This window comes from Acomys minous (genome assembly GCF_964271855.1).
Source record: "Acomys minous genome assembly, chromosome: 10".
Classification (NCBI taxonomy): domain Eukaryota; kingdom Metazoa; phylum Chordata; class Mammalia; order Rodentia; family Muridae; genus Acomys; species Acomys minous.
The window spans coordinates 4,900,874-4,921,592 of NC_140491.1; the positions used below are offsets into that span (position 1 = coordinate 4,900,874).

At 43.1% G+C, this 20,719-nt stretch overlaps 1 protein-coding gene across 2 annotated transcripts; it reads right to left on the minus strand.

The window, feature by feature from the left end:
- Positions 1–569: 569 nt before the first annotated feature.
- TMEM33 (transmembrane protein 33) lies at positions 570–20,347 on the minus strand. 2 transcript variants are annotated; one of them, XM_084799094.1, is made up of 9 exons: positions 20,187–20,347; positions 19,948–20,022; positions 16,932–17,026; positions 16,331–16,518; positions 14,130–14,197; positions 12,498–12,631; positions 4,187–4,270; positions 2,038–2,158; positions 570–1,305 (listed from the first exon to the last, which is right to left on the minus strand). In XM_084799094.1, the coding sequence occupies exons 2-9, from the start codon at positions 19,990–19,992 to the stop codon at positions 1,300–1,302; spliced, it is 741 nt and encodes a 246-aa protein (XP_084655220.1). In that variant the 5' UTR covers positions 19,993–20,022; positions 20,187–20,347; the 3' UTR covers positions 570–1,299. The 2 variants fall into 2 exon arrangements, with proteins under 2 accessions (XP_084655220.1, XP_084655219.1); XM_084799093.1 differs by having other exon boundaries at positions 570–2,158.
- Between the last annotated feature and the right edge of the window lie 372 nt (positions 20,348–20,719).

Sequence of the window (20,719 nt, forward strand, 5' to 3'; positions counted from 1 at the left end):
TTCTGGGTGAAAATCGACTAATGCAGGAAGTGCTGCGTATCCTGACGCGCACAGTCCACGCACTGTTACATTTCCTATACTTCAGTGGCTGTATGTGGAAGCACTAATCCCAGACTCATGATCAGCTGATGGTGCCTATTCACACAGAATGTGATATTTCTATCTACAACTTCATGCAAACTAACATCTACTATTGTTCAAACTATAAGATGTTATAAAGAACAAAAGTCATTTACACACCTTGAAACAAAACGCAATCCAGGTACAAATGCAGCACACACTATAGCACAAATGCCAAAACTGTTGAAATCCAAATAAATTTTGTACTTTAGGCAATCCAAAGTTACTATCTTACTTTGCATCAATGTTCTACCAAAAGAAAATGCTAATATAAAAACAGGTAAGAGGCACACAGGAACTCTCAGCACTATTTTTGAACCACTTATAAATCTAAAATATTCCCCCAAAAAAAATTGTAGGAGAAAAAAACATTTCAAAGTAAATATGCCTTTAGCTGCCAGAGCTTGATGTAATTCAAGACAGTATTTTAAGACATCATGAGAAATCAGTTATGTTTACATAACATTATAGTCACTTTATTGCTCTACAAAGTTGTATTTTTAAAACCATCAGATTCCATACATAGTGATAAGAAGGCTAGGCACACATAAAAATCAACTGGATATTATGAGGTTGCTTCTCCAACTTGGTGGATAAATATTACAAAAATATAAAAGTAGCTGGTTATAGCTAAACTATCAAGTAGTATTTCCTGAAAATCTACCCTAAGACTATCACCTTTCTAGCAAGTTAAACAAAAAGAAAACTGATGTGATAAGTTACTAATGAGTGTAGTTGACAAGTCCAAATTACATGCAGATAGAAGAAAAAACTAAGTACAAAAAAAAGCCACATTACATTTCTCTACACTAAAATTATGCAGTTTTAAGTATTTCCAATCATGCAACAGTAATAAAGATTGAATGACTTTTACAAAGGAATTGATGACAACTCAATTAAAAGACTGAACAGATTACACAGCCCCAATCACAGATGCATCATAGCACTGTACCCACGGCAGGCTGCAACACTCCGCTCAGCTGCGCCCAGGCCACTCCCCATTAATTACCTTACCCATAACCCTTTCCATTCAACCTTTTGAGTCCTATTTGCTGGACAAGCATGTAATCTACAGAACAGTCTTCATTATTTCAGGACACACACGTGTGATCACATGCTCAGTCTTCAGCACATCCTTTCAAAGGCATCTGAACTGCTGCTGCAAATGGCTAGGAAATTTCAAGCCTAAGAAACCAAGAAAACTAGAGTCAAGAACCTACAAACGATAATCTATCTGTCCACATTTCTAAGTTGCTGTGTCACTACTACCTTCTAGAGTAAATGGTTATATGACCCCAGTATCTAATCCAAAAGAGGTTTACAGCCAAGCCGTTTTCAAACACTATTCAACGCCACAGATGTGCTAATGGGAACGGAAGCTTAGCAGGTCATAAAACGCATAGAGTCTCCCTTGTGATGACACAGGCTAAACACGCCTGTCCTAGCAAGGCAGCAGAGATCAGCAGAGTGTGACAGGAAACTGCAGGGGATGTGTATCTGTTACAATCTCAACCAAAGTTATGGAATGGAAAAATACTGCCTCAAAATATACTGAATTCATCTATTACCACAATGAACTCATCCCAGATACAACTTAATAGTCAGGGTGAAACAAATTTCTTTTAAAAAGAAATGAATGTATTCCATGATGTAGGCACAGCAGCATCTAAAACAATTTAGCAACATTTATCACCAATACAAACTTACGTAACCACAAATAATAATGTACAGTAAAATCTCAGAAAGTGTTAAAGGCTTGATTTAACATGCCAGGAAAATTATTATCTTTGCATTGAGATACATTTATGTAAATCATGTAAATTACTGAGGTCAGTGTTAGACCTGTAATTTGAAACCACTATCCAAATTATGAACTATCTTCTACACACAGCGTAACTAGATGTTAAACTACGCAACTGTTGGTGCCAGTCTGCTAATGAAGGCAATGCTCTGCAGACACAGTCTTCTCACAAACAGTGGGCAGGACGGCTTCATTATAATGTGCTCAACAACAATCCTCAGCTCATTGAACAAGTTCCTGAAAGACAAAATCGTTCCCTTCAGAAACACAACAAAAAGGCAATGAATGCAAACAATGCTGAGCAATGCTGAAGAAAAAGTTGACTAAATAGAATTTTAAAAAGTAGCTAGGTGTGGTGGCACAAACCTTTAATCCCAGCACTTGGGAGGCAGAGGCAGGCAGGTCTCTGAGTTGGAGGCCAGAGCTACGCAGTGAGACAGTCTCGAAACAAAGCAACCAACCCCAAACCATTTAGGTAAAAGATGAACCTAGAATACACTGTAGGGAAATACCGACGGTGAAACCATGCACGCCTAGCAGTCCTAGCCCTCAGCTGCTAGTGCAGGAGGCGGGGAGCCTAGGGTTTCAAAACCAGCCAGGATAGCATGAGGGCTCCCATCTCATCAGATAATAGTCACAAAACTCATATGAGTGTCTTTTTGAGCAGAGAAGTAATGAAAAGTATTTTTTTTAAGTATGGTTAGATCTAAAAAAAATTATTTACTTTATTTTCTTTACTAGTCAGTTTTCACTTTTTTTTTTTCCCAAGACAGGGTTTCTCTGTGTAGCCTTGGCTGTCCTGGACTCACTTTGTAGACCAGGCTGGCCTCGATCTCACAGAGATCCACCTGCCTCTGCCTCCCAAGTGCTGGGATTAAAGGCGTGCGCCATCACTGCCCAGCTCAGTCTTCACATTTTTACAGACAACTTCAACTCCTTCTAAAAAAGACACAAAAAATTACCTAACATGGACAACCACACACTGTTGCTTTAAATAAATGTTCACTCTCAAGAGTTTTTCTAGACACTAGGAGTTTCAGTGCTGTGGTGAAGCTGATAGAGATAACACTGAGCATGTTCAATGAATGTTACTTACAACTTGGATACTGATCAAACTAGCTCTCTTCAGATTAAACCTACTCAAGAGCTCACACAATCTGGTCTGGACCTAAGATCTTGCTCCATTTCCTGCTGCAACTTCTGACAGTGCTGTGTTGCTTTACGTGGCTAAGAGGCCTTCCTTGCCTGTAATGCCCACAAAGTACCCTTCACTACATACTAGACCTGCATATGTACATCCCGTCGCATACAGAATGACGTATACTGTCCCAGAAGTCAATCTGGTGGATGTCAAAGATAACCCTCACCACTCACACTGTCCACCTTATGTCTAACACAGGAGCCTCCTGGGTGCAGAATGCCTTAGACTCCAGAGCACAGATGTTACAGATGTGCACATCTGCCTGGCTATGAGCTCTTTAGACCTTGTGTGACAAAATGCAGGAAGCTGCAGTGCACACAAAGAGAGACTAGTGCACGTAGATTTGTGAACGCTTAAGTAAGTCCTTACAAATGGTATTTACATCTCACATATTCCCTAAGCATTAGTTGCACCTGAAAAGATAATCAAGATGGGCCAGGCGTGGTGGCGCACACCTTTAATCCCAGCACTCAGGAGGCAGGGGCAGGTGGATCTGTGAGTTCGAGGCCAGCCTGGTCTACAAAGCGAGTCCAGTACAGGCAAAGCTACACAGAGAAACCCTGTCTTAAAAAAAAAAAAAAAATCAAGGTAACAGCTTCAATTTCCGAGAATAAATCTAAGGTCTCCACCCTTGAATAGTTTAACCTCCAGTATTTTCCCTTGTACTGCTACAACCACCACCATCAGCAGCAGCCTACTTGAGATTTCAATCTCTGCTAAGGCTAGCACTCTGCTGCACAAGTCTCTACTGTGGTGCTGTGTCACAGCAGTCACAGCAGCTCCAGTAACAAGGGCATTCGAAGGAGCACTGTGCGGCTAACCTGTCTCCTGGGGGAGGTGGCGGAAATGCATTTTCACTTTAGGATGAACTTATCAGGATGGAAACTTATAAGTCAAGGATTAGCTGCAAAACTACGTTTTCACCAACCCAGCTAGTTTTTAAAAGCCTAAACTGAAATTGCAAAGACACTTCTTGCTTCTAAATTCTAAACTGTTAGCTAAGAAATTTCCGAGAGTTATAAAGACTACTAAACAAGACAGACGTAAGACAGTCCCCAGCTTACCGACAATACGGATTTCTTCTGGAGGAATATCGAAGAGTAAGGAATCTGTAGTATATAAAAGGCTGGAGCAAACTTCCTTGGCCACTGAAATAAATAAAATCAAGGGTGATAAATAAATATATGTTAATAAACCATACATATATTTTAAAAATTACAGGTAATTTAAAAGAAAACATGTGTCTTCATCAAATGGTCAGCCAAAATTACTTTATCTGGGCACAAATTATTCTTTTTTCCTTTTTTTTTATTTTTTATTTTTCAAGACACGGTTTCTCTGTGTAGCCTTGACTGTCCTGGACTCACTTTGTAGACCAGGCTGGCCTCGAACTCACAGCAATCCACCTGCCTCTGCCTCCCAAGTGCTGGGATTAAAGGCATGAGCCACCACGCCCGGCTCAACAAATTATTCTTTGAAAGGACACAGAAGAAAATAGATGACTAGAAAAAGAGCAAAATGCTGTGACTTAAGTTTTTATCAATATATCCATGTATTACTTAAAAATTTAAATATTAAAACTCAGAAAGTATCAGATATTATCTTATAATTAGCCGAGAATTAATAAAATCAAGGGGCTTGGGGGCACTTTTTAAGTTATTTGAGTGTCTGTGTGCTTGTGCGGGCACACACTGGATACTGTGGAATGATGTGGGCATTTGTGTGTGAAGATCAGAGGGCAACTTTGTAAAGTGCGATTTCTCTTTCTGTAAGTACCATTACCTGCCCAACTGTCCTGCAGGCTCAATGTTTTGTTTTTCAAAACAGGGTCTAATACATAACCCAGGCTGGCCTACAACTCCCGAGCCTCAGAGAGCAGAGGCTACATGTGGTCTCATACCACATATGCCCACCTGAAATGAAATTTTACATTTTTTTCTCCAAGACAAGGTTTCTCTGTGTATCCCTGGCTATCCTGAACTCCCTTTGTAGACCAAGCTGGCCTCAAACTCACAGCCATCAACTTGCCTCTGCCTCCCAAGTGCTGGGATTAAAGGCATGTGCCACCATGCCTGGCTCCTCCAGGCCAAGTTTATATCTTAAAAAAAAAACAAAAACAAAAACAAAAAACAAACCCAAACAAAACAAACAAAATAACAACAACAACAAGTTTTCACATGAAGAGAAGTTTATTTTATATGAGCAAATAAAAACTCAAAACTATACCAACTAACTAGTAGACTGGCATACCCTATAGTAATTAGTGTTCTTGATTTAAAAAAGATCAACTCATAATTCTAATGTTCAAGAGGCATGTATGCGTGTCTTCTATGAAACTTCAAACCTGGAATTCTTTCTTTTAAAACTACCTGGATTAAGACACTGAAATAACTAAACCAAACACAAGAATGGAGCTGTGGGCGCAGCTCAGCACACACAGCGCTGGCCAGCAGGTTGGGAAGGAGGGAAGATGGCAGGTCTAGGAGGCAACAGGGTTAGTAAATTATACTGTATTTAGCAGCTGACAGTCAGACATGGTGGAGCACACCTGTAATACCAGGACTTGAAAGATGGAGGCAAATTGTTATTTTTAGCTATACAGTGAGTTTGAGGCCAGCTTGCCTACATGGGACTCTGTCCTGAGAAACCAAGAAGGGGGCAAGGAAGGAAAACCCAGAGAGCAGCTTTGAAGAAAGCAGACTGTGAGCGGAGAGATGCTCAGCAAGGCGGGCGCTGCTGCCAAGCACCATAACCTGAGAAGACTCCGGGACCCGCATGGGGAAGGAGAGGACTGACTCCTGAAAGCTGTCCTGCGACCTCTACACACCTGCCACACACTTACACAGAAACAGATAAATGTAATTTTAAAAAACCTCTTAAAGCCAGGTTTAGTGACTCACGCTTTTAATCCCAGCCCTCAGGAGGCAGAGGCAGGTGGATCTCTGTGTGCGCTGTGCCAGCCTGGTCTACATGGTGAGTTCCAAGATAGCCACAGCTACATAGTGAGACTGTGTCTCAAAAAAAAAAGCAAAGCAACAACAACAAAATATTTTTTTAAAAAAGAGCAGAATATAAAGGTATATACAGTGATATGAGCACTTAAGTCAGTATTTCTAACCTTTTCTTCTAATTTGTATTGTACTTTCATTGTGAAAATAATTTACATGATTACAAGCCTATTACTTAATGGTACATACATTCTGCCCAATTAATTATCTGACATTCAATTTTTAACTTTTAAGCTGAAAAACTTAACAGAAAACATTAACATTCTCACTATCCAAGTTAGGCCTTTATGAAATTCACAACACACTCTCCATACTCTATCCTCCTAGGAACAGGTGTACGCGAGTGTACAAAGTGCCTACACTACCACAGTGCTCATCAGACAGTAATCCATACTCTATCCTCCTAGGAACACGTGTATGCAAGTGTACAAAGTGCCTACACTACCACAGTGCTCATCAGACAGTAATTCAGTCTTTGCTAGCTGTAGATGCTTGACACTACTATGACTGTGAGATTAAAAAAGCATGAACCTCTCCTTGCACATACCCGAAATACATAAACAGAGAACATGTACTATGCAAGACAACATGCTAACGATCTATCCCCTTCACAGCTTCAGGTGTTCTGCACCGTCTGCTCCTACTGTTACGTGCAAGCCTCCCTCACTTGACCGCCTAGGCTGGCCCTAGTGAACAACAAGAAACAACACTGAGAGTGCAGCGTGGCAGCGAGTGCTACCACACAAACCATCCTATAAGCACCATGGTTTGTATTGTTTGAGGGAGGGGTTTATTTAATCCTTAACACAAACCAAAACCACAGCAGGGAGCGTGTAGTCCCAGCAGCCTACAAGTAGATGCTGAAGGATTGTTTCAACATCAGCCTGAGCTACAGAACCCAAAGCAAGGGAGGGAGGGAGGGAAGGGAAAAGGGTGAGAGGGACTGAAAAGAATGTAAGAAAAGGGAGAAGGAAAGAAGGAAAGGACCTTACAAAGGCCATCTGTCCTTGCACATATGTGCATACGTAAGCAGGATAAACTCAAGACTGGAGGTTTATCTTTAAATACAGATAAACAGTAATACAGCCTCTACTAATCACATAGTGTATCTGCCATGAAAGTGGCATATACTAGTGAAAGCATGATTATTTTAATTTTATGGTTTGGGTAACATTCAAGTTACATACTTAAGTATTCTACATACAATATATTATTGCACAGGGAAGGCTGAGGAAATAGGTCAGTAGTAGCTCAGAATTACTGGCCTGGTATGTGTTGACTTAATCTCCAAAGACAAAATAAATAAACTTTATAGACTGAATTTACTGAAGTAATTAAAATTATAAAATACAGATGAAAGACATTAAATACACACAAAACCAGAAATGTCTCACATGTTTATGCACTAAAAAAAATACTGCTAAAACATCATGTTACTCAAAGCAGTTACAGATTCATCCATCAAAAAAGCAATTATGAAAACAAGGAGAAAAAAAAAGCCAGCACTGGTGAGGATGCAGATGCAGGGTGGGGGCAGGATAAATAAACTAAAGGGGAATCAACAACAGTGTAACCACCTCATGATCCAACCACCCCGCTCCTGCGGCATCCAAGGCAGTGAGGTCAGCACTGCCGATGCCATCTGTGCGCTCCAACTTTACTTCATCACTACTCATCACAGGAGATGCGGAGCGGAAGGAAGCCTTGGGTAAACAAATGTGCTGCGTAGTCCTAAGCATACACGTGTAGCTCGATGTCCTGAGAGCATGCGCTACTACCATTCGCAGTGGAAAGTGAGTGAAACGGTAAGTGTGCAGTGGACAGCACTTGGTGTGGTTCTAGCAGCCACGTGGCAGCCCACACCCATGCAAATGCCAGGGCCCCTGTGGCCTCTGTGGGCACCAGGCACGCACTTGGTATAGACACCCAGGAGGACACTCCTACATACGAAGTAAAGCACATAACCCTGACAGAAAGATTAAACACTCACTCAAATGCAGTGGCTAGCAAAGCTGACTTCAAGGAAAACAGTAAAATAGTAATGACCAGAAACTAGGAGGGACAAGGAACACAGACAAGCCGAGTGCCCACAGCGCAACAGCCTGGGCGCTGACTCAGTGCTTGCTGCTCAGACGTGAGGACCTGAGCCACGCCCTGGGACTTGCTGATGGGCCAGTCCAGTGAGAGACACTAAGTGATAAGGAATACACCCACTGTCAGCCTGGTATCTATACACACACACACACACCACATACTACTAGAGTTTATTCCTTTAATCAACTCTAGTGAAAAAAATTAACCTAAAAATATTTCTGGTAAACTCTGCTCTTGAAATTTAAGATGCTGACAACTTCATCCATAGTGTTAAATAAATGTCTTAATGACCTCGATTGAGCTAAGTATCAATGAAGTTAAAACCCACTATAATTCTAAAATAAGGTTTCATGTTAGTGTGCTGTATTTTAGGATATAAGCTTTGGAGCTGAATAATTTATAAATGCAGCTGCATCAAATCCTATACATTTTAGCTATTTATCTACTCAATTACTATTTTTTTTTCCAGTGCTAGAGATTAAACATAGAAGCTTACATATGCTAGTTAGCATTTCCATTTATTTATTAGCATTTCCTTTTAAATAAAAAAAAAAAGTAAGGCTCAGAAACATGTTAAAAGTCTTACCAACCAACTGGGCACAGTGGCACACACCTGTAATCCCAGCACTTGGGAGGCAGAGGCAGGTGGATCTCTGTGAATTCAAGGGAGAAACCCTGTCTCAAAAAAAAAAAAAAAAAAACTAAAAACAAACAAACAAACAAACAAAAAAATCTTACCAACTAAAGTCCAGGCCCAGAACACCTATTAAGATTGCTTTGGTAGCCAGATGTAGCGGCGCAGGCTGTAGCCCCAGCACTCAGGTGGGAGGGCCAGGGCCTCTGCTCGTGCAGCACCTCCTGGCCTATACAGTGAGCTCTGGCACAGCCTCAATTACATAGAGCACCTGTCTCAGACCAGCAGAGGAAAAGTACTTATGTGCATCATTGCAGAGCCTTGTATCATTGAGAGCCTGTAACTTGAGTAGCACATGGCAACCCTAGAGTTCACCCCGAGAAGTGTAACTTAGAAAAATAAAAGACGAATTTATAGAAAAATCTGTACAAGGTATAAAGAGAGATTACTAAAGAATGTAGCCTGTTGGTACAGGCTTGCGGGCAGCTACTTAGGGTGACTCAGGATGAGACCTTGTTTCAGAATAAGGGGACAAAAGTAAAGCTGGACTGAGGACATCACAGCTCAACAGCCGACGGCTTACTAAGTGGTATCAGGCCCTGGGTTCAATCCTCAGTACAGGAAAGAAAAAGAGAAAAATCAAGCCAACTGTCAGGCATATAAAAACTTCATCAGCCAGTCAACAAACACTAGAAATATAAAGTTTTATAGTTAGTAACAATAACTTGCACAAATGTGGAAAATCATGAAAATCAAGATTATAGACTTATTTCTCAAGACAAGAATCTTGATTGTGCAGCCTAAGCTGGACACCTCCTGCCTCAGCCCTCCCTAAGCTGGCCTTCAGCTGGACACCTCCTGCCTCAGCCCTCCCTAAGCTGGCCTTCAGCTGGACACCTCCTGCCTCAGCCCTCCCTAAGCTGGCCTTCAGCTGGACACCTTCTGCCTCAGCCCTCCCTAAGCTGGCCTTCAGCTGGACACCTCCTGCCTCAGCCCTCCCTAAGCTGGCCTTCAGCTGGACACCTTCTGCCTCAGCCCTCCCTAAGCTGGCCTTCAGCTGGACACCTTCTGCCTCAGCCCTCCCTAAGCTGGCCTTCAGCTGGACACCTCCTGCCTCAGCCCTCCCTAAGCTGGCCTTCAGCTGGACACCTCCTGCCTCGGCCCTCCCAGTGCTGGGAGTGCAGGCCTGTGCCGACAAGCACATGCTGACTCAGTCTACCAAATACAAAGTGCATTTAGCTTAATGGTAGAAAATTAGTTCTGATATTTATGTTGAAGAGACCACTGTTGGCACACAAGTAAATCCAAGCTAAGAAAGATGTTTATTGCATCAATATTTGGAGAACTAAAAATGCAAACAACTATCCATCATTGGAACACACTAACCCAAAAGAACAACATGCAACCATTATAAGAAACAAACACGGGGCTGGAGAGACAGCTCAGAGGTTAAGAGCACTGTCTGCTCCTCCCAAGGTCCTGAGTTCAATTCCCAGCAACCACATGGTGGCCCACAACCATCTATAATGTGATCTGATGCCCTCTTCTGGCCTGCAAAGGTGCATGTAGACAGACTGTACACATAATAATAAAAAAAATAAATCTTAAAACAAAAACAAAAACAAAAACAAAAACCACACACACTAACTCTAAATGCCAACACATACAGAACCCAAAATATACCGATTGGAAAAACAAGCTGCAAATGAGTCATGCAACAAGCAAAGCTACTCCACCAAAGTATGCTTTCTACACACCTGTATTTTCTAAATGGACTGCACACGCACACAGGTGTGTTTTCTAAGTGGACTGCACACACACACAGGTGTTTTCTAAGTGGACTGCACACACACACAGGTGTTTTCTAAGTGGACTGCACACACACACAGGTGTTTTCTAAGTGGACTGCATACACACACAGGTGTTTTCTAAGTGGCCCGCACATGCACACAGGTGTTTTCTAAGTGGCCTGCACACACGCGCACACACACACACACACACATGCACACACATTACACTGCTCACTCTGGAACAGCATGACCAGAACATCATAAAATGCTATTTTAGCAGAGAAGTGTGTGGAGCCTGTGACACCATTTGCGACACCACACAGCTAAAACTCCAGCCCAACATAAAATAGTAACCTTATTTAAAATATTGTATACAGTTTTTTCTTTGCTCTGATCATGAAGTTTGCAGCTGACAAAACAGCCCGCAGACACGAATGGGTTAGATTACCCTAGATGACCCTATTGTCTGTGTATCCTACTCAAAACTAAAATTAAAAACGCAAGCATCTAGCTAGATGCAGATGGTTAAAATCAAATGCAAAATTATCAACGAAGAGACCAATACTGCTGTGATGTTCTAGCTCTGGAAAGAAAGGGCCGGGCGTGGTGGCGCACCCCTTTAATCCCAGCACTTGGGAGGCAGAGGCAGAGGCAGAGGCAGGTGGATCTCTGTGAGTTCGAGGCCAGCCTGGTCTACAGTGTGAGTCCAGGACAGCCAAGGCTACACAAAGAAACACCGTCTCGAAAAACCAAAAAAAAAAAAAAAAAAGGAAAACTTTCTTTATTCACCTATTATTTCCAGATTACAAATAAAATGTTAACAATTGCAAGTAATTGTAACTTTAAGACTTTACTTTTAAAACATTTCCTTTTAGTTAAAAAAAATATCATCTCAGTAATGGTAAGAATAAAGTGAATTAGACTTCAAGACTGTGCTGGCCAGTTTTATGTCAATTTGACACACAGTCGTCTTCTCAGAGAAGAGAACTCCTGAAGATCTGGCTGCAGGTAAGCCAGTACGTGCAGCATTTTCTTAGTGATTGATGGAGGAGGCCCCGCCCACTGTGGGTGGAGCCATCCCTGGGCAGGTGGGCTCTGTAAGAGAGCAAGCTGAGCAAGGCCTCAGGAACTGGACAGTAAGCAGCACCCTCCAGCCTCTGCAGCCTGCTTCTAGGTTCCTGCTCTGACTTATGATGCTGATGAACTGTATCCTGGAATCATTAAGCCAGATAATCCCCTTCCTCCTCCCAACTTGCTTTCTTTGGTAGTGGTGCTTCATGATGGCAACAGTAACCCAAGCTAACACAAAACACAAACCCCTTCTTAGTATTTTAAAATTTGACTTTCAAAGATTAAAATTAATTTGCAAGGGTTTGAATGATGTTTCACAAAGTGTATAAGACAAATTCCCTGCCCCTGGGGAAAGAGGAGTCAGCGTCTTCAGTTGTACACTCCCTGGTCAGCCCAGCTGGCTCCACAGCCCAGCTCACACAGATGGGTAACAAAACAAAAATACAGGAAAGGGACTTATAGGAAGGAATAAGGATTGGGTGGGGAGAATGGCCACATGCATTACAACGAATACATTGAATTAATAGCCAAAGACATCTAAGCATCTATGGGCGGCCTGTTGGGAGGAACCGTTTCACTGAGAGGTAAGAGGCGCGGGAGTGAGGGGGTGGACAACCGACGAACTGCCGTCCTCCTATGTCCCAGTGCTTCTACGAGAGCAACGGGGACACTCCTCTAGCTGAGGACACATGTGACGCCTGCTCTGAGTCAAGAGGATGAAATCTTTACGAGCCCTTATCTCATCAATCTCTCAAAACAAGCATATTTGAATTCTTACCTAAAAAGCATAAAAACTGTAGCAGGCATCAAGAATATTTCATTACAAGCAATAAATTTCAGAATATTTTGTTGGTTAGTACTTAATTTATCCAAGACTGATCTCAACAGAGGTAAACTATTTGATCCCTTTGCCTGAAAGAAAAGAGAACAAGCATTAGAAACAATACAGCATCTGTAACAGCTCACTCAGTCACCTTAATACCAAACAATATGGCATCTGTTACAGCTCGCTCAGTCACCTTAACACCAAAGTGTGTGGGTGGATGCTCAGCTGGGCGGTGGTGGCGCACGCCTTTAATCCCAGCACTCGGGAGGCAGAGGCAGGTGGATCACTGAGTTCGAGGCCAGCCTGGTCTACAAAGTGAGTCCAAGACAGCCAAAGCTACATAGGGAAACCCTGTCTCGAAATACAAAACAAACAAACAAACAAACAAACAAACAAGCCGAGGCACCATATTACATTACAGCTCAGGCATCTCCTATACCTCCACCTTCTCTCCACCGCTTACACCCTAGGGTGGCACGAGGACGGCAGAAGGCATGCGGCTGTGTCGCGGTACTGTTCAGGGAATGCCAAGAAGGCATGTCCAGGACAGACACGACAGTTTTTGGCTAAGTGTTTACAGTGAAGAACTGACGCACCAAGGGCTGACTGCCATTAGATTGGTAGCATACTTAACAGGTAATACAACCAAAGGCCAAATTATTTCAAAGAGACTTTATGAGCACAAACTAAGGACTTACTCAGTGTACTGTCCTGCTTTATTCTGTTTCTGAAGAGAACCCAAAACACATTATTAAAATTTTTCATTCTTACCTTATTTCCCATATAAATTCCACCCTCCCCACAAAAAAAACAGTGGTTATTTCTCTTTAGTCATAACAAAAATCTGACTATCTAGCAATAGTTAAAATTCCTGTGACCCCTCAGACACCGAACACTATAGATTACAGAACCCTAAGGGCTCGTGTGGCTAGAGAAATAAAGAAATAGATTAAATGCTAACAAAAACGGCAAACTTGGGCCAGGCATGGTGGTGCAGACACCTTTAATCCCAGCGCTCAGGAGGCAGAGGCAGTCAAGTCTCTGTGAGTTCAAGGGCAGTCTGGCTTACAAAGAGAGATTCAGGCCAGCCAGGGCTATGTAAGGAGACTGTATCAAAAAAATAAAATAAAACAACTCACATACATACAAACAAACAAAAGACCCCAATTCAAACTTAAGTGTACATACAGCGTATCTGCTTCATGTTCCACTCAGGGGAAATCAGGAAGCCTCTCTTAGTGTTACTATAGGGGCACTGGGTAAGGCTCTACTGCGCAGAGGTGAGAATGACAGTGCCAGAGGCAACATCTCTGCCAACTCATCAAACTTAACACACTTTTTAAATGAAGAAACATAAACTTCAAGGAACTGAAAAGCAATTTTAAGAACAATCCTTTCTCCACAAAATACACTGTTTTATGACATTTCAACAACATAAACTTCAAATTTAAAAATTTCAAATCACTAAAAAACCATAACAAGCTTGTGTGGAATACAGGAAATTTAGGTGAAAATTTTCAGAAACTCAAAAGTCACGCTAACCAACTACAATCCACAAACCAAAGAAATGACAGCTTTACTTACATCGAGGACTTTCTTAGTGTACGTGGCAGCATGAAGCAAAGAAAATAACAAGACTGGGAAAATACTCACTGGAGAAAGCAGTTAAGGAAAGCCTGAGGTCACCGTGCACCGTGCACAGCTGTGCAGTACGTGCCAGGCAGAGCTGAAGCAGCCCCTGACAATGAGTTCAGTGGGTGGCTTACACTGCTGACAAAGCCAACGGCTTAACTCCCATTACTTTGAAAAACTATACTTTTAAAAAAATGTGAATTTGTAAAAAAGACTGTACACTTCAGCTTCTATAAAATCCACATGTTCTATCAATTTAATTACAAATATAAACAAGGAATTTTTATATTAAGCCCAACAGTTTGGCCTTAAACTGTGGGTAAATACACAATTTTCATTCAATTTTTCAAAAGAAAAAATGGAAATGGATCCTTCCCAATTTTTGCCAGCTTGCTGATATCAATTAGCACCCAAAACCCCATTCCAGCCAGTGGACATCAGTGCCCAAACATGAGGAGAATCTCGACAGCACACGGCGTGCCTACCCCTGCGGCCTACGCCGGCCTCACTCTCTCCTTCCTCCTTGCCTCAGGCTCCGGGCGCTGGGACTGCAGGCATACACTACTGGCTGCAGTTTAGAACCTTTTAATGAACCAGACTTCTTTAATACTTGAAAACTAAACTTCTCATGTTTAAGGCCTCTGTGAAACTTGGCGGAAGCTTAAATAACTCATCTTAAACTCCGACCCGCCCAGCCTTGAAGTCTAATTCAGTAATAGAGGCAATTCCAAAACAGAACCTTCAAGTGGGAGTGAAGATATTTGGGCTGCAGCCTGGCCCCTTCACAAACCTCACTCTCTCAGGCCAAGTTTCATACTGTCTAACACATATCCAGAGCTCAAGGAGTTCTGTAATGAGGATTTTATCTCTGTCTACAGCTTACAAATCTTTATGAGATTCATCTTAGCTTTTGATGTCACTTTTTTTTCTAACTTGGTTTTGAGGCAGGGTCTCATGGAAGCCCAGGCTCACCTTGACGCTCTACGCTCACTCTCCAAGCACTGGGATTACCGGCATGAGATTACACACCTGGTTCAATGTCACTTTTAAATTATTTAGAAAAGATAAGGGGCGAGGCTACCATGTTATTCCTAAGTGCCAGCACCGACAGCACGGACAATACGCCACCTCAAGACCAAAGGCCGCACACACCTGTGGCACTCTGGCCCCTCGCATCTCACCATGACCCCGGTGGCTTCATGAACCAGATCGGCACTGCTCACCATTTCCTAGTTTATGTTCCTGCCAGCCCTCACCGCTTCCCCAACTCCCAAGAATCAATCTGCTGAGCCACCTTGCTAGCTTGGTTTTGTTTTGTTGTTGTTTTGAGACAAGGTCTCATTGTAAAACCCTGGCTGGCCTAAAACTAGCTATGTAAATTAGGCTGGATTTAAACTGCCTGTGCTTTCCAGCGCTAGGGTTACAGGCATTCACCACTGCACTTGGCTCATAGCCTGACTTTCAATTTTACGTATAGCAGATTACTTTCACTTTATTTGACTGAGTCATTTCAGGATTAATTTTCTTTTGTTCCTAGCTCCCTGGAAACTGGGGGAGCAAAGAGTGTTTTTGTTTTTTTATTTAAAGTAACACATTGGTAGGGCTGGAGAGATGGCTTGGGAGGTTAAGAATACTGGCTGCTGTTGCAAAGGACCGGAGTTAATTTTCCATCACCCACACGGTAGCTCCTAACTGCCTGACACTTCAATTGTAGAGGTTTTAACCTCCTCTTCTGGTCCCCCAGGCACCAAGCACACATGCAGTACACATACATATATGCAGGGGAAACACTCATACATGTAAATAAAATTTACATATTTCTACCAAGATATAAAGTCAATGAGATACAAATTTAAATACCGAATCCACATATTAACCTGTGCTTTAACTGTTAATTATTAAATATCCGCTAAGCTGACAAGAGGCAAGAACATCGAGAGATGATATTTAAATTTGCAAAACAGCTCTATAGAGTCTTCAAATTCTGGGGACAGAAATGTTTATACTGATATATCTTCATACAAATGACAAATGACAAATAAGAGCAAAACCAACGAGCTGTATGAAGTATCATTACTGTGTCCTTCTGACAGAAAAGACACCTGCCACATGCTTAGCTGGGCACTCCATTGCCAAAGACAGGAAAAGGATACTTGTAACGGGGTAGGAGTTGACGAAAATGAGCGAATACAGCAGGTAGTGGCAGCTGTCCTCTAACAACGCCTGAGCCAGGAACGCTCTGCTCAGCTGGAAGTGTGGCAGTCTTTGGTGCAGCCTCAGAGCACTGGTGAGAGCGTTTGCCAGCAAAGCACGCTGGTAAAAGCTTGCTGCTTCATGCAACCTGCAAATTACCAGAGGAAAAGCTATCACGAGACACCAACAGCTCCCGCCTCTTCCTCCTCCGTGAATTGCGTCATCATTGCACAACCCCTAAACCATTCAATTGTCAATGGAAAACAAAGCACACGAATGTACTCCGCACTCTGGGAGGCATCAGCACACCCAGCTGAGCATACTCAGCCTCTCTTCTGTCGGTTTAAGGAGAAATGCGGAGACCGTGAACTCCTCAGATCTAGAATGAGCAGTCACACAGACAACGAGAAGTAAAACATCCAAATTGGTATTAAAGATTAATCTTAATTTGAAATGGGGTTGTGTTAATTAGTCTTATCCCATTTAGCTTAACAATTATTAAAGCTAACAACATTCTGCAAATGCTGACTGAACTCTCGGTGTTAGAAATACAATACATACCCCAGGAGAGGCAGGACAAACAAAGCAGAGCAATAAACTGTGAACAATCGAGAGAGCCACATTGCTGTGTCCAGTTTATTGGTCATCATGAATTGCTAGATTAAAAAAAAAAAAGATAATATGGTAAGCTAAGCCTGAAAATTATGTTAGGGACAAATTATGCACTTTTGCTCAGATGGAGACTATTTTACCAACACCTTGTAACATTTGTTTTTAGATCATAAGTGGAAGCTCATGTTACTTACCTCCGTCTTCACATACACACTGTGGAAGGCATAAGAAGCACTTTCAGAAACTATAGAGTAAAATTTTCTGTGCTATTTCAACATTTATAATAATGGCTCCATCTATCTTAAAAGGTTAAGTAAGAGCTAACGGCTCTCAAGACAACTGTAATGTCTATTCTTAGGAAAAATCTCAAACCCAAATAGTCAGGTCTCAGAACTGAGTCAGGCATCAAATATTAGGCTTGGGTTAAATAATCCATTAAGAAGAGGACAGTAACATCGCTGCAGTGGGTACTGCTGGCCTCACTAGTCTGTAGACCATGTGTCTATGTGTGTGCAGAAGAGCCTCGCTCCCTGAGGCATCAGAACAAGTCTGTCAAGTATGAAATGGGATTGCTTCTCAGCTCACGTTACTCTCTGCCTGCCCTGCAGGCTCCCAGGCAAGTTTTACCCTGATTTCAGTGGCCCCAGATCAAACTTATCTTGAAAGCAAGAACTTAAACCTGCCTTATCACTAACATGCACTTCATACTAATTTCTAAAGAGACTTTTATATTTTTAACTTTAAAGCTCAAAAATAATGTTAATACCAAGATATAAACATATGTGGGTACATATAAAGTGGGTACATAAACAGAAGTCTTATAACACATAGCCTCATTAAAAGTGATGGAATTTTGTTTCTAGTTGGTGCTTGCAATAACTGATTTTAAGACACATTAATGAAGCCGGCATGGTGGTGCACACCTGTGATCCCAGAATTCAGGGAGTCAGAGGCAGGTGGATCTCTGTGAGTTTGAGGCCAAACTAGTCTACAGAGTGAGGCCAGCACAACCAAGGCTACAATGAGAAACCCAGTCTTGAAAAACCAAAAATATCCCCCCAAGAAATCCCCAGACACATTTATGCATCAAAATACATTCATGAAAAAGAGAAATTACATGCCTTTTAGTTAAATGCTAGCAATTTCAATATAAAAAATGCTCCTAGCTTATCTATCTAGATGCAGCTATTATACTGTGATGTTCCTAAATTTAATTGATTATAGCAGTAGTCAAATGCAGGGTAAATCTCGATTACTATGCTCAGTTTGTTTAAAGCATTCTCTTTAAAATCCACTTGCTGGATGCCAAGGCAATCCAGCAGTAACAGCCCACGATGTCAAGACTGACGACTGAGGTTTGAACCCTGAGACCATTGTGGAATCAGAGACCTGGCTCTCATGGGTTGTTCTCTGACCTCCACACATGACACCCCCTAATAAAATACATATTTGTGTAGGGCTTTTATTATGCAGTAAGTCAAATTGAATTATCCATTTCAGACATCTTTTTTTTAATACAGTGTTGAATACAGAGCAGAGGATGGCCCTGGAGCTAGAGTTAGAGGTGACTGTAAGCCCCGCCCCCCCAAGCAGTGCTGGGAACTGAACTAGGGTCCTCCGCAAAAGCAGCACTCACTTCTACTGAACACTGAACCCACCTATGCAGCCCCTCATCTGGGTCACTTTCTATTCCACGACAAAGGAGCTTAAATGGTGTACGTCCGTTTAAGTTTTTAAGGATGAGCTGCCTGATATACACGGTTCCAGACACCCTCCCCGCCAATGATTTTATTGGATCTTTGGTTTGAACACTTGAGGGCAAATTATTCACACAGTTTTGGAGTATTAGGCCAAACAACTTTCTTCATTATAAAGGGGGAAATGTATTTTTACAGTGGTAAATCAGTTGATATCACCTTAAATATCACACCTGAATTCCCCCAAAAAGAGGATCGACAGGAAACGGTTCATGTTGAAGAAAGGGTGTCTTGAGAAGGGCTCAATCGGTCATGTTCGGTTTTGGGATGGGTCAGCAAAGGAAGCCTGGGCTTTTGAAGCTAGCCTTGTCTTCAAGGCCCAAAGAGGGAGAACAGAGGAATTCCACTGACTTCCCAAGGAGGGGAAGTGACAATGGACAGCTAAGGGAATCTGAACATGAACTACACATTAGGTTATTAGCATATCAATGTTAAATTCCCCAAGTGTAGTGGGGATGATACTTTAGTACTTGTGGATAAGAGAGAATTCCTGAAGGGCCAGCAGAGTAAGTGTGTGCACGGAGGTGTTGTAAAATGTTTTTAAAAATTAAAAAAAAAGAAAAGAAAAGAAAAATTCAGCTAAAGGCCTAAAGAACAAAAATGACTCAGAGTTGTAGAACAATATCCCCCACCCCCACCCCCGAGACAGGGTTTCCCTGTGTAGCCCTGGCTGTCCTGGATGGGCTCGCTTTGCAAGACCAGGCTGGCCTCGAACTCACGGCGACCCGCCTGCCTCAGCCTCTCGAGTGCTGTGATTAAAGGCCACCACGTTAAAAGTCTACAGAAGAGTAGTATTCCTCCTAGTAAGCGACTGAGAAAACACCGCTCTCTCTCCTTTGCGAAGTTTCTTAAAAGGCTTAAAGTGGGTACAAAGGGCAGGACTACGCGCACCACGAGGCGCGTGGGTGGAAGCCTCTGCCTCCGATGGCAACTTCAACCTTGGGGCTGAAGACAGCTGGAGACCGAGGAGTGGGAAGGGGCAGGAGGCCCGGTATCCCCAGCACGCAGGGGACGGCCACCTGCTCCAGGACTGCCCGCGGCCGCTTCCGAAACAAACTTGGAGCTCCTCTCCACCCGCTCCGCACTCTCTAAGCCCCGGCAGGCAGGCAGGCGGGCAGCGGCTTCCATAACGCTCCAGCCCTCGCAAACACTTCCTGCTCCTTGCCAACTCTTGCTGATGGAGCCGGGAGCCCAGGCCGCTCACTTACCACAGCGCCCGCCCCTTGGGGGCCGTTCGGGGTCGTATCCGCCATCGCGGGGGAGACACGCAGCAGCCCGGGACGCTGCGACAGCAGAGAAGAGGAGAAGCAAAACGTCAGAGCAAGACGACGACCCTCCGACCTGCCCTCCGCGGAACTCCAAACCCCCAGAGGAACGGGCTCTCCCGGCCCCGTGCAGCACACGGCCACACAAATCCCGCCGCCCCGCCAAGGCGGCCGGGTAATACCTGTGCCGCTCGGTCCAGATCAAAACTGCCTTTCCAGAAAGACCCAGGCAAAGGCGGCGTTCCCGAGTAAGGTGCTATAATGGGCCGATTAACGCCGCCGGCTCCCCGGGACGCAAAGCCGGAAGTGGCACTTTCATTTCCGTGTGAGTGAGGCGGGGACGTTGAGAGGGGCTGTCCAGAGGCATGACGGGAAATGCAGTTTTCCTTCTTGTTTTGGTTCCACCTGGTCCGTTCCGGCCAATGGGCGTAAGAAGTGAAACCAGAGAAGCAATTTTCGTTTTATCATGGACTCTCAGACAGTTCTCTTTGCTGGCTCCCAAACATCAAAAGTCTCTCTACTTACGTATACAGAAGCTACAGAAATATCTGTGATCTCTCCAGACATGGAGTCACTAAACCCAGTGTCTCAGTTTCTTATTTCAAGCACTAGTGATGTAGGCTACGTGACGTACAGACTTGACGCCTGCCAGGGAGAGTAAACGGAACATAACACTCACCTCCTGAGAGACAGTGGAGTAAATGGAAACCACGGC